General features: G+C 39.8%; 1 protein-coding gene across 1 annotated transcript; it reads right to left on the bottom strand.

The window, feature by feature from the left end:
• Positions 1 to 773: 773 nt before the first annotated feature.
• Positions 774 to 3906, bottom strand: LOC124148595 (monocarboxylate transporter 12-like). The gene is made up of 5 exons (XM_048391058.1): positions 3650 to 3906; positions 2913 to 3056; positions 2431 to 2577; positions 1201 to 2088; positions 774 to 1017 (listed from the first exon to the last, which is right to left on the bottom strand). The coding sequence occupies exons 1-5, from the start codon at positions 3840 to 3842 to the stop codon at positions 845 to 847; spliced, it is 1545 nt and encodes a 514-aa protein (XP_048247015.1). The 5' UTR covers positions 3843 to 3906; the 3' UTR covers positions 774 to 844.
• Between the last annotated feature and the right edge of the window lie 9981 nt (positions 3907 to 13887).

Here is a 13887-nt window from a genome sequence, read left to right as displayed (position 1 = left end):
GTACAAACATAACAATCTGTCTATATCATCTTAATCATTTACAGCTTAATTTCATTTTAAAGTTTTTTTAATTGTTAACACTATGCATTTATTATATTAATTTACTTATATATAAACCTTTTGTATTAGCTTTGACTGAAAGAATTCATGCTCGAGTAAATTGCACTTTCAATATTAGGAAATAGACTTGTCCCTTTGTGAACTGGACCTTTGATTGACATTTAGTAAGAATCTTACCGATAATGGGATGTATCTCGGCAACTGCAAATCTTTGGAACAGAGATGGGGTTTTGCCAGATAGTCCCATGAAATCAACCATCACTAATGCTAGAAGACCATACATTGTATGTACTACAGGAGGTTCCAAGCACAGGAAGCCGCAAACAAAGGGTATGTTGTGTCAAATGCCATGAACTGTAAGTTGTTGGTTACTGGTTACTTATGTGTGCTGAGTCAGCCTTCACAACATAAACATATAATCGCGTTTTATTATGATTCTATGGCTTAATAATTTAAAAATTTCTTTGACAATTGTGGTCTTACCTATATGTTTGATGTAACAAAACGTACATATTATTTCAACTTCAGAATACCGTTAGTTTATCTAGTCATGGAGAGTATGTGATACAAATGAACATATACAGGTAATGTCGTGGTAGTGGTCACATATATGTTATGACATGTGTAGGCAATGTGATCTGAGCTAGGTGTTGTAACACTCATGTCTGGGTTAGGATGAGATAAGGGTTAATGAAAAAATACCAAATACATTGTAATAAACGAGTATGGTACATACAAGTAACAGTTTATTACTTTCTGAATGGTCATTTATGCTAGGAGTTGGTTATTTAAGTGGCTCTGTCGACTCATCGTTTTCTGTTCGTGTATGACCCTTTCTTTTGGATTCATATCGCCTCACTACCGGCTCACACAGCAACAGTCCCGCAGCAATGAATGCAGTAAATCCCAGATAATGAAAACAGGCTACGTATGATCCGCTCACGTCGCGAATACTTCCTGAAAAAAATCAAGACAAAACAATTCCACTTCGAAGTAACATATTAAGGAGGCGAATATCTTAAACTATTTTGTTTGGTAATTTCGTAATATTGTTACATTGTCGGCCAATTGGATCATTAAATTTTAAAAAACTCATTTCGCATTCTATATTTAAAAGAGTGTACAAACTGTTTCATGTACCTATGATGGGGTGTGTTAGTGAAATAGCAAATCCCTGAAACAGAGCTGTAAATCCAATAGTTTTTGCCATGTAGTCGACTCCCATGAAATCTACTACCATCACCGGTAGGAGGCACTGATATGCACTTCCGAAGATGCCAATCACAACACAGTAGGCCACAAGTAAAGGGTATGTTGTGTAATACACAATAAACTGAGATGACAGTCCTGAGAACACAAGACCAATGGACATTAATTGACTGACACGAAGATATTTCAGATCAGCTAAAAATCCATATAAAATCCTACTAATGAAGTCAAGAACTCCAGAGATGAGCAACAAAAATGCTGCCTCCGATTGACTGTATCCCAATTCGTTCAACCGTGCAGGAAGATATGTTGAAACTTGTTTCACCACCACAGCAAAATGACACACACCAACGATCAGCAGAAACATGGGCTTCTTGAACAGAGTAAAGTCAAATGCATTTAAGATTTTTTTCACATTCCTCAGGCATGTGTGTGTTGGTTTGGGTCTGTCACCGGTGACATAACTGTTTGTTTCCGACTGTGGATCAGGAAGTACTGTGCCAACGCCAGGACAAGACTGAAAACCCACTTGGTCATTGGTTTGGAGTAGCTTGTTGGCCATCGTGGATTTCTTTCTATAAAATTCTAGAGGGCGAAATAGGGATGCTCCTACCCACATATTCATTGTAAGTCCAGCAAATATAAACAAAGTTCCACGGATACCGTACTCATTGAGGAGATATTGTGAAAAAATTGGGAACAATCCTGATGCACAGCTCATGGCTGTACTGGCGGTGGTGGTAGCGAGACCTCTGCGTTTCTTGAAGTATTTACCTACCAACACTATGGCAGGTGCATGTATCATTGAATGACCAATTCCTGCAATACATGAAATACATATGCAACATATTTCGGATAAATGCAATGGTATGAGTAATCATGGTAATTGTACTACATTTTGTTTGTTTTCCTCAGCAATATTACCATTGCACAAGTAACTCAAACACACTACACTGGAGTTCCGTGTCAGAATTGTCGTTTCTTTGCAATAGGGGCGACTAACATAAAGAAATGTAATGTGTGATCTGACGAATGTTTGTCATTATATTCCGATTGCTTCGAGCATTGCTGGACATGCCGCTTTGAAATATATCGATTACTGCTGATTGGAGTTTAGCACAGCATTGGAACTCTCATTCAAAAGCAGCCTGGAATGTATACCTGCAAGAACGCTATGAACACATATGATGACTTCAATACTGGGTGCAAAGGTGGCTGAGAGTATAGCTGACACACTGAGAAACCCTCCCAGCATGACTGTCTTCCTCGTCCCCAGAAACTCCAACAGAACGTGCATTGTAAACAGAGCTAGAAGTATAACGTTATTAGACACGTGGCCACTGCTTAGACATATAAGTATGATAGGTTTCTCAGATGGGTGTCTTTGGCCCTGAATGCTTGCTACATTATATTATGTAACCGATGGATAAGATTTATTATATCCTGTACTTGAAGCGGCAATGGGGTGGCCGAGTCGTAAGAGTTCGTCATGGCTCATAAAGGCTCATCATGTTACTATCTGAATACGTGTTAAATTAAATATTCGAATATTAAAAAATAACATCATACCTCATCGTCTTGGGGGCGTACCTGGTTTGTCAGGTTCGTAAAATGATTAAAACTTGATACATGAATACACTTACACATCAGACTCTTTGTCATTGCTTTGACTCCCATTATGAGAGTTGTGGTGGTTGTGGACGCATCAAACATTTCTAAATACTCCACAAAGAACAAAGCCATAGATTTGTTGTAACCTGCCATCAGCATTGCATTCAGAAAACAACCTGAAATTATAGATGGAAATGTTTCATTAACCGTTGTATCATTTCCTCTCAGTTGTCATAAACAAGAAGCATTACTTACTTTACATATATTAGAGTGAGTGAGTGAGTTAGTATGGTTTTACGCCGCTTTTAGCAATATTCCAGCAATATCACGGCGGGGGACACCAGAAATGGGCTTCACACATTGTACCCATGTCGGGAATCGAATCCGGGTCTTCGGCGTGACGAGCGAACGCTTTAACCACTAGGCTACCCGACATCCCCCTACATATATTAGAGTTGTCTGTATTATAAATATACATCTTTATCATTAATCACTAGTCCTAGTTTTGAATTTTGTCAGCTTGTCTTATTACAGTGGACATTAGGGCATATTTTCATCACTGTAAGATTATTGCAATGACAAATTTCTTTCAACAAAAGAATAGTACTTATACATGGTTTCAAACATTTCTATTAATCAGAGATTTTGGTGTCTCTTTGAAAATGTTAATTCATATCTCTGTATTGTTGTTTTCCGAGATCACACACAACGTATAAACACTGCTGGAAGGGGTGAGTATAGTTTATTGTGTAAACAGTGTGAATACTACCTCCAAGTATTGCCCAGGCCCATCCCCGGTCTATGGGTAGTCCACCATTACTATCTACGCCATTATCTTCTTGAGACTGTACTTCAGAAAGCTGTTCCGTTTCATCATGCTTCATCTCAACGCGTAGAGCACGTGTCGTATCCGTGTTCATTTTATCGTCTCCAATTTCCACACTGTATCCAGCAGACGACATGATCCTCGCGCTAACTCTTTCACAACGATCGCCGACGCTTAACAAGTTTGGACTTCGTATGACCTCCTACAACCTAGATAGATATGGCAATAAAATCAAAGTATGTCTTGTTTTCCGAGGGGCCACGGGTGGCCCAGTCGTCTGAGGCGCCGCGATTCGCTGTGCAGAGTTGCGTCCTTTGGACACGCCAGAAACCTATGGTTGTGGGTTCGAATCCCGATTCGCCCCGATTATGTTTCTAGGTTTGTCAGCACCATACCCGTGCTCGTGGGTTTCACCGAAGTTGTAAACATCTGAGACCTGCATCACTTCTGGCTTTCCTCCCACATTAAGCTGACACGCTGCGATATAACTGTAATAATGTTAAAAGCGGCGTTAAACCCAACTCATTCGCTTCTTCTCTGAAACCGTACATAATGCATATGCTATAACATAAGATGTTAAGTTCTAAGATTGTTCTTGTTAAGGTTATGGGAAAATTTCAGCGACTGCTGAGTCCCAACGTGTAACACTACATGCATACGAAAGTTTGCATCCCAAACAACTTGGGGGTGAAACTTCAGAACCACATTACCACACCAAGCTTGAAACAGTTACATCCTTTGATTATACTGTGAATGACAACACGGGGGTACCATGTGATTCTGATTACCTGAGAGAGTGAGAGAGAGAGAGAGAGAGAGAGAGAGAGAGAGAGAGAGAGAGAGAGAGATCATTTGACATCGTGCCCTGTTTAGCCTCTTAACCTAGAATGCTAATGTGTTGGTATCGTTTTATCTTTGGCAGTCGTGACTCACCAGTTGGTGATCTTCTATTCTGAGGACACCGAGGTTGCTAGTACAGCCACAACTCGGTTCGTGAAACCTGCACTCAGTAATTTTAGACAGTGAGATCATAACTCGAACTTCACCCCATGGTGATGAGATAAGAACAACAGACAATCTATGGTTTGATACATTTATAAAATAAGATACAGGAAAAACGTAGGGACGAGTAAAATGGTTGCAAACGATCACATCCGACTGGAAACGTTTGATTTCTCAGTTTGATTGTTCTGCTTTCATGCTGAAATTTCATAGTTTATATAGTTTTATTTCTACTTATCAGGGTCGGAAGTGATAAAAAGGTTCGAAATATGTCCACCCCTTCTAATATTAGATCTATCCACTGCCAAAATGTGAAATTATGCGTTTAAAAGTAAGTTCAATAATCTATTCATATAACGTCTGTGGGTATAGTCGTTTTAAAAAGAAATAACTTTTAATGAATTGAGTGTGTGTGAATTTATGCTTTACGTCACATCGGCAATGTTTCAGCCATATCGTGCGGCAAATGAAGTCATCTACATACTCAACCCAGAACGACAATGAACATCAACAATGGACCCTTAATTTAATAACGGGGACTTAAAAAAAGAGGATAGAATACATAAATGATTTCAATTTGTGTGCCAAAAACATGTTTAATATCCGCATCGGTTGATTTAAGGAGGTGTAGTAGCCACAGCGACACATGCTCGAATGGTGTGAACTTAATAAAAATAAATATTTGTACAATACGTTCAGACTAAGACAAGAGCAGCAGCAGAGAACACATTGTCCAGAACAACACACACGTCATGATCACGATATACTGCCACTGCTACTAAAAATCTGATACATATTCTACAGATAGATATACATTGCGAACAAGGGGGCACGGGTGGCCCAGTAGTCTAAGGCGCCGCGATTCGCTGTGCAGAGTTGCGTCCCTTGGGCACGCCAGAAACCCATGATTGTGGGTTCGAATCCCGGTTCTTCCCAGTTATGTTTCTAGGTTTGCCGGCACCATAACCGTGCTCGTGGGTTACACCGAAGTGGTAAACGTCTGAGACCTGCATCACTTCGGGCTTTCCTCCCACATTAAGCTGACACGCCGTGATATAACCGGAATACTGTTAAAAGCGGCGTTAATCCCTCACTCACTCACATAGCGAACAAGTAACTGTGCTTCATATAAAGTGTTGGAAATGCTATGTTATTGAATGTAACAAAATAAGATACGTGTGGCGATACGTCTGAAGAAACCATACCTGTCACTGGACGTCGGGGCCGAATGTTGTGTTCCCTCAACCGGTTACGTACGATTCTGCCAATTGGTCTTGGAATTGATGTTTATGTGATAGTTTGGTCTCTATTCCGTAAATACACGAACCGAATATGGTAGTCCTGTTGAAATGACGCCACACGTTGTCTAGCGGCCCCATGGAAGTCATGACTGTTGCAATGCTATTGATAACGTGTCTAAAGAGATGATATCGTGTTTCGGTGAACATTTAAATGTCTGGCAACTCATATTCTGTTTGCAGCATACCCAAAGCACGTAGCCGTGGCATTACGTTGGCGTTACTTACGGTTAAACAAAAGTGTTTCATGAGCACCTGATAGCTAAAGAATCATTGAGTTCACATTAAATAGCCAGGTGGGCGTCATCCAAATTGTGTGTCGTGCATTAACATGCACCTGCAAACTATGAATCACGAATTTTGAGAAAAGGAGTTGTTTTTATCAATATGGATTGAATTATTTCATTTCAGAATACATTTATTTTTATTGAACTTCATGTTAAGGACAGTTACCTTTTTTCCGTTAGTATACATTGTTACAGATATAACAGTACAACCACCCACGGTGTCTGAGCACATGCACGTGAAACATTAGTGGTGTGTTGCCATTTTATCAAATTCCCCATGGCTTCAATACTAATGTTCAGATGACGTGAGTGTGGTGCTGACAGAACTAGAAGCCTGTATTCGAAGCCATTATTGCCCTAAAAGGCGACAATGATTGTCGTAAGAGGCGTGTAACGGGATCAGGTGGTCAGGCTCGCTGACTTGGTTTGATGCATGTCATCGTATCCCAATTATGTGGAACGATGCTCATGATGTAAATCACTGGATTGTCTGGTCCGGACTCGATTATTTACCGACCGCCGTCATATAGCTGGAATATTGCTGAGTGCGGCGTTAAACAACAAACAAAAAAGAACAAATAGAAACCAGGATCACTGCTTCCTGGAACGCCAAAGGGACACAACTCTGCACAATCTGTTTCGGGCCTTATACTACTGTGTCAAACTGACCAACAATATGAATTAAGACAAACATATGACATTATTCATCTGCAATCAAATGATCAGTTCTACAGAACGTACAAAACACTGGATTGCTAACCCTATGGTAATTTTCCTAACGTAATGCGTTCAAAAGTCTAATTTCAGACATGTAGTATTGAACTAAACCACTTACATAAACACACGTCTTTTACCAGTAAAGACACAAAATTAATAATGTGTGCACTTCCGAATACAGAATATATCTCTAATCTAAGCCTAATACTTCTGAACCTTTGCTACTTCCTGTGTTAGCAGTCTTTCAACATTCTCCAAGATAACAGTTTCAATATCATCACGTATCTATACTCACCGCCTAAAGAAACGCGAACCACAGAAGCATACAGAGAAGTATGTACGTCAAGAAGAGGTGTATCCACTGTGTACCAATTACTGACAAAACTAACTATCAGTCAAGTGTTATCTCAGAGTGTCTTATTCTCATCACGATATGCTGCACGTGGTTTTCTAAACTTAACAAGCTAATCCTGCACGAGACAAATTGTGCATCTCGTGTCATGGATCTATGACGTCACATGTGATGCGGTCATGAGCGTCGGCTCACACATCTCAACTTCAGGTGGTTGTTTATGATATATAAAACGTAATGGGTGAATGCCACCCTTATACTGCCAACACATTCTTTCTGATTATCAGATTAGTTTTATCAAGGCTATGAGCCTGGATATTATTATAAGGAAAACATCTTACAACCATGTAATTTTTTAGGCAGAAATTTTCTGGTTTTATTCAAAAGTCTAAGGCATAATTATTTATTTCAAGAATATACTCTCTCTCTCTCTCTCTCTCTCTCTCTCTCTCTCTCTCTCTCTCTCTCTCTCTCTCTCTCTCTCTCTCTCTCTCTCTCTCTCTCTCTCTCTAGGGTGAACATAGAGGCTAGTCCTACTTCACAGGCGCTGTGTTTATCTTATCAGGTAAATAGACTGAACTGACAGAACTTTATTACCCTCAAGCCGAAGACCTCGGCATATGAAGTACAAACAGAGATAACATAGTAAGGCAGACGGGATCAGCCGGGAGCTTTAACAACTTTCATAATGATCTCAGGATATTTACAAAGTTTCATCAGGAGAGAGATTTTTTAGGAATAAACAGTTCTATGAACTTTAGCATATTTGGTTGATTCCCTAAAATTGCATGGGATATACAATTTACGAGCATCGTTAAAATGTGTACATATAAAAATATAATGGTATTCATCCAACATCTTCCATTTCACATAGTTTACAAATACTATCACTTTTTGGAGTCTTATTCCATCTTCAAGTTTCATTTGGCAAGCGGTGACAGGATGTTCGAAAGAATAGTAATCTAATAGCTAAAAGAAAGGGAATATTTCATAAGTTTGAGTCAAGCTTTAGGTCATTTTTGAAGTTCGATTTGTTTAACAGTTAGATGAAGTTGCAATATGCGCATTCCAAGTTTGCCAATTTATATCATGTAGTTTGCGAGAAAGGGTTACTTTTAACCAGGAGGATGATATGTAACTCTGTGACAGCCAAACAAAGATCAGGCCAGTTTGGTCTAAGATATTTTGAATAAAAGTGAGCCAATTGTAAATATTAACATTGTTATTTGTGTCATTGTACAAGAGCATGTATAACATATGGGACAGTTTATTCTTATCTGACAATCTACCAGAAGCGGAGTACTACCCACCTCATTATAAAGCATCAGAAGTAGAGTACTCTTTTGTAACTGGGACAAGTTTCTCGAGAAAATGTATATGGACTTTTTTAACAAAAGCATGCGTGACGCACACACGGATGTCAAATTAATATTGTGTTTTTCATCATTCACTAAAACATATGTCATGTACATTGGATTCGGCAACATATTTCATATTTGCTTATGTTCTTACCTGCTAGTTGATACTGTCAACGTTCAAAGTAACGTTGTACCGACCCAACGTACTCTTGTATAATTTGTGAGCACTTTCCAGCTACCTCGCAATTATAGTGTTTATTATGACAAGCGACGTCAGACATTATTAGATTTCGTTTGTGTAAATCTGAATCTGACATCACTGCTTCTGAACAACGACAGTATCAGAATAAAATCGCCATTTCACAGCGAGTGACATATGTTTGTTCACACACATATTAATCATTCTCACAGCAGTGTAAACTGTCAACCATTTACCAGTCTTCCAGTCGTCAGAATAAACCTGTTAGTATTTCGTCAGTGTAATTAACACAACACACATTCAACTATTCACTGAAAAATAGAGATTTTGGTAAATTGTTGTATATATATGATTCAATCATTTGATACCCTCCTCTGAGCCTGTGACAATATGTTAAATAATCCGTTCCCGAAAGCATTAGGAAACATAAACATGTCCACAGGTTTTACAACAAAAATAAAGCGCTTAGTGGACCTGCTGGATAGTCTGAAGAAAAAGCAGTGTCAAAGAAGAAGTTGGTTCTGTCTTTCAGAGACAATCCTGCCACGCCATGTAACTTAGCAACTTTGAAAAACATAAAATAATCCTGAGGTCGCACACAATCAGTAGCAGTACATACAAACTTTGATCATTTTTAAATTATGACATCTGTTGTTTGATCAATTGCATCCATTATTTCAAATAAACAAAGTGCAAGATCTTAGAAGTATTGAAGAACCAACTTTACGCTGCATTCTTTTTCAATATTTGATAATAAATAAACTAAATTCTCAAAAAAATGTATGTGATCATGAAATTATAATTCATGATCAGTTGTCAGAAGGATTAGCTTTGAAAAATGACTAACTCAGACAGAACGGTCACGTTTTCCCTTGAGGGCGTTTCGGCAGCGTCTATTTCAGATTTCCATTTTGTCAACAAAAAATGTTTTTTTCAACTTGTACACCACTATCCAACATGCCAAACTTAAGGGAAATTGTAATTCCTTCATCCATGGCACTTTTGCTTCAAAACGCGATGACCACAAATACAGTTACGTATGTATATTGAGAGGTTCTGGGCAATTTGTAAAAATGAAAGAAAATTCCATCTTAATTATAAATTTACCACGAAAACAATATGTGAAATGCTGGACTTTCTCATCAAAGACATCGACGTAAAATTTGGGGGTACGACATTAAGGCAAGAAGTAGGCATCCCCTTGGGCACCAATCGTGCTCCCCTTTTTGCGGATCTGTTTTTATGCATATGAATCTGAATGTCTGCCCAAATTGCCAAAGGCAAAACAAGGTAATTTGGCCAAGAAGTTTAACTATAGCTTCAGGTATACCAGTGATCTGATATCGTTCAAAAACAATCAAATAGCCAAGTCCCTTTCACTAATTTACCCACCTGAACTAGAAATAAACGAGACCAGTGATCGATGAGACACATCTGTTTCATATTTAAATCTATGCATAAACATTCAGACTGACAAAATACTCTCCACAAGACTGTATGACAAGAGGGATGACTTCAACAGTCAACTTTTCTTTCATGTCGAGCAATATTCCAGCAGCTCCAGCCTTTGGTGTTTACATTTCACAACTTTTGAGATACAACTGAGCATGCTCTTGCTACCAAGATTTCAAGGAGCGTCACAATACTCTTGCTGAGAAGTTGTTTGATCAAGGTTTACAACAGTTAAAGCCTCAAAAAAGCTTTCAAAATGTTTTAAGGTAGACATGCGGAGGACAATTTCAAATTTGACGCGTCAGCGACGAAAATTATTTCCGATGTAATTCCCCATTTTGACTTGTACCACATGTTAGCGTGTTTTTTTCTGGGTAACAATTGACTTCCTTTTTTATGTGTTTGTGACGGGTGCCACCGGCTCACCTTTTCGCGAACACCTGGTATCATCACTATTTGAAAGTGATTCTTAAACAAATGCTCATAATATAGTCTGAACCGTTCTATCAACTCTGCTTTATGCAGATATTTCTATTGGAACGGCTTTTGTCTCTTTATTTAATTCATTATTCCACAGATCTGGCACACAAACAGAAGCTGGATACACAGTGGTGAAGGTGATATCAAATTGGGATTCACGCTGCGTGCAAGCTGACAGCATTTATATAGCGAAGTGCATGTACGCGTGAGCCTGTGTGTGTGTGAGAGAATGTGTGTGTGTGTGAGTGTGTGAACGTGTGTGTGTGAGCGCGTGTGTATGTGAGTGTGTTAGCGTGTGTGAGTGTATGAATGTGTGTGTTCCTGTGTGTGTTCGTGTGTGTGCTGTGTGTGTGTGTGGTACGTGATGTGTGTGTAGTGCGTGTGTGTTGTGTGTGCGTGTGTGTGTGGTGTGTGTGAGCGTGTGTATGTGAGTGTGTGAATGTGTTAGTGTGTGTGAGTGTATAAATGTGTGGTGCGTGTGAGTGGTGTGTGTGTGTGCGTGATTTGTGGTATGTGTGTGTGCGCGCGCGTGCGTGCGTGCGTGCGCTGCGTGCAAGCTGACAACATTTATATAGCGAAGTGCATGTACGCGTGAGCCTGTGTGTGTGAGAGAATGTGTGTGAGTGAACGTGATGTGTGTGTGAGCGCGTGTGTATGTGAGTGTGTGAATGTGTTAGCGTGTGTGAGTGTATGAATGTGTGTGTTCCTGTGTGTGTTCGTGTGTGTGCTGTGTGTGTGTGTGGTACGTGATGTGTGTGTAGTGCGTGTGTGTTGTGTGTGCTGTGTGTGTGGTACGCGATGCGTGTGCGTGTTGTGTGTGTGTGAGCGCGTGTGTATGTGAGCAGGTGTATGTAAGTGTGTGAATGTGTTAGTGAGTGAGTGAGTGAGTGAGTATGATTTTACGCCCCTTTTAGCAAAATTCCAGCAATATCACGGCGGGGGACACCAGTAATGGGCTTCACAGAGTGTATAAATGTGTGGTGTGTGTGTGTTCGTGTGTGTGTTGCGTGTGAGTGGTGTGTGTGTGGTGCGTGATGTGTGTGGTGTGTGTGTGCGTGCGTGCGTGCGTGCGTGCGTGCGTGTAAGTATTTGAATGGTTATGTGTGTGTTATTCACACTTTTGAAATCCGCTAAGCCCACTATACCGTTTACCTGTGTGAGAACAGAATCCATGGCAACGAGGTGTCACAGTTAATGAAGTCAAGCTGTCAGCTCAGTCAGATGACCAGACTTTACAAGATGAGCGCTGACCAATGGAGCTGACTTGATATAGAGTATTTAGGATAAAATGTCCCTGCGATTCATCAGCATCATTAATTTTACATCCAGACTATCACAGTAACGTGTCAGTGTATTCAACATAAGACTGCATGAAAACTCTTAATAAAAAGAAACGCACAGGTAGATTTTTAGTAAATTTATTGTACCTAATAAAGTCGATAATTAATGCGTGTTTCTACTAGTCCGCAATTATGTCTGCCAAACAAATCACATTGACTCCTAGCCGGCTGATACTTTCCCCATCCTCTTAAGGCAGGATAATAACATGTGCTACCCTACATGGTTGGTATAAATGGCCAGGGGATCGAACCACGGACCTTCTGCATGTCGATTTCTTAATAATTAATTGTACTATTTCCACGGAACCATCGCACCTTGTATGCACTTTATTTATTTCAATGTTTAATATTAACAAATATCATCCGTTGTCTGTACATATGGTTATGGAAAGTTCGCCAACGTTTTGCACAATACATATCAACATTTTATTGTCAACAAAAGTCTCCAAAACAACAAACATGCCTTAAATTGTATCGTCATACAAGCTCGAATACAGACATCAAATATAAGTGCACATATATGATAATAATAAGAAATACATCAGACTTTCAAATCTACTAATATACAACCGGTGCTGCTAAGTGACGCTGTCATATATAGCTTCCCCGGTCGATGGATCAGTGGGCACTCGATATTCATTCACTGCTACCTAGGGAGTACACACCCTAAACTGGTTCCAGGTTCGATCCCCGGCCGCGTCATACTAAAAGACATTAAAAGATATTACTTGTTGTTAACCTGTCTGGCGCTTGGCATAAAGGGACTAAAACAAGGACTGGTCGGCTCGGAGTCAGTATATTGTGTCTGAGTGGGGTATTCATGTTAAACTGCGGCATGGTAAATCAGTGGGCTAGCACTATAAATCGGCATCAGTAGTACAAGCAGACATACACAGACACACACGTGGATGCACGTCGCTATATATGTGCAATAATCTTGAACGCGACGTTAAACCCCATTTCACCTCACCTCAACTCACATGTAAATCACGACACACACGTGCATGCACGTTGCTATATAAGTGCAATAATCTTGAACGCGACGTTAAACCCCATTTCACCTCACCTCACCTCCCATGTAAATGCTGGAACAACGATCATACCAGTGTTATTCTAACCCGTAAACTAACACCAAAGTAATGCCCCTTATGCAAGACGCGTACGATGAACCCTGACGGTTAAGCGGACTGGATATCACGACTTGAGGCAATGTACACTCTTGACCCTGTGGCCAGGAGAACTGTAATCACTGAGTGAGTGAGTAAATAGTAACCACAAGACCTAGGATATACGCTGACCACAGAAACAGCACACACATACTTAACCTAGATGAAGCGATCTGACGATGGTTGAATTGCTATTTATACATAAGTAAGTTAAAGCAATTATAGCACTCATGTTGTACAGCTGTTAAAACAGTTATCCCGTATTTATTGCAAAATCACATGCCGATTTTTTCTTTGGATGATTGTTGGTTTGAATAAGATACAAGGTAAGTTTTCTGTTGCCAAATACGTTATCGCGTTATAAAAGGAACTGATTGTGTTTCTGGAAGTGGTCAGGCAACAGCCGTACAATTGTATACAGGATTGGAGAGAATGTTGTACGGAGAGTCTATTCTGTCGGCCAGACGTGCTGTACACGCGAGTCAGTAGAAGAGCAGGGGCAAATATTACTATCAGCAGTTGGATGTGAT

Source organism: Haliotis rufescens, unplaced genomic scaffold, assembly GCF_023055435.1.
Source record: "Haliotis rufescens isolate VD_foot unplaced genomic scaffold, xgHalRufe1.0.p SCAF_9, whole genome shotgun sequence".
Classification (NCBI taxonomy): domain Eukaryota; kingdom Metazoa; phylum Mollusca; class Gastropoda; order Lepetellida; family Haliotidae; genus Haliotis; species Haliotis rufescens.
The sequence above is the reverse complement of the archived record's forward strand: the minus strand, read 5'-3'. Positions and strand labels throughout refer to the sequence as shown.

Excerpts from the sequence above, each read along its gene's own strand:
- LOC124148595 (XM_048391058.1), bottom strand. The coding sequence starts at position 3,842 with ATGTCGTCTGCTGGATACAGTGTGGAAATTGGAGACGATAAAATGAAC. Across the intron at positions 3,057-3,649 it reads GGCCTGGGCAATACTTGGAG|GTTGTTTTCTGAATGCAATG; the intron begins GTAGTATTCACA and ends CTATAATTTCAG. Across the intron at positions 2,578-2,912 it reads AATGACAAAGAGTCTGATGT|CTCTGTTTACAATGCACGTT; the intron begins GTAAGTGTATTC and ends TTATACTTCTAG.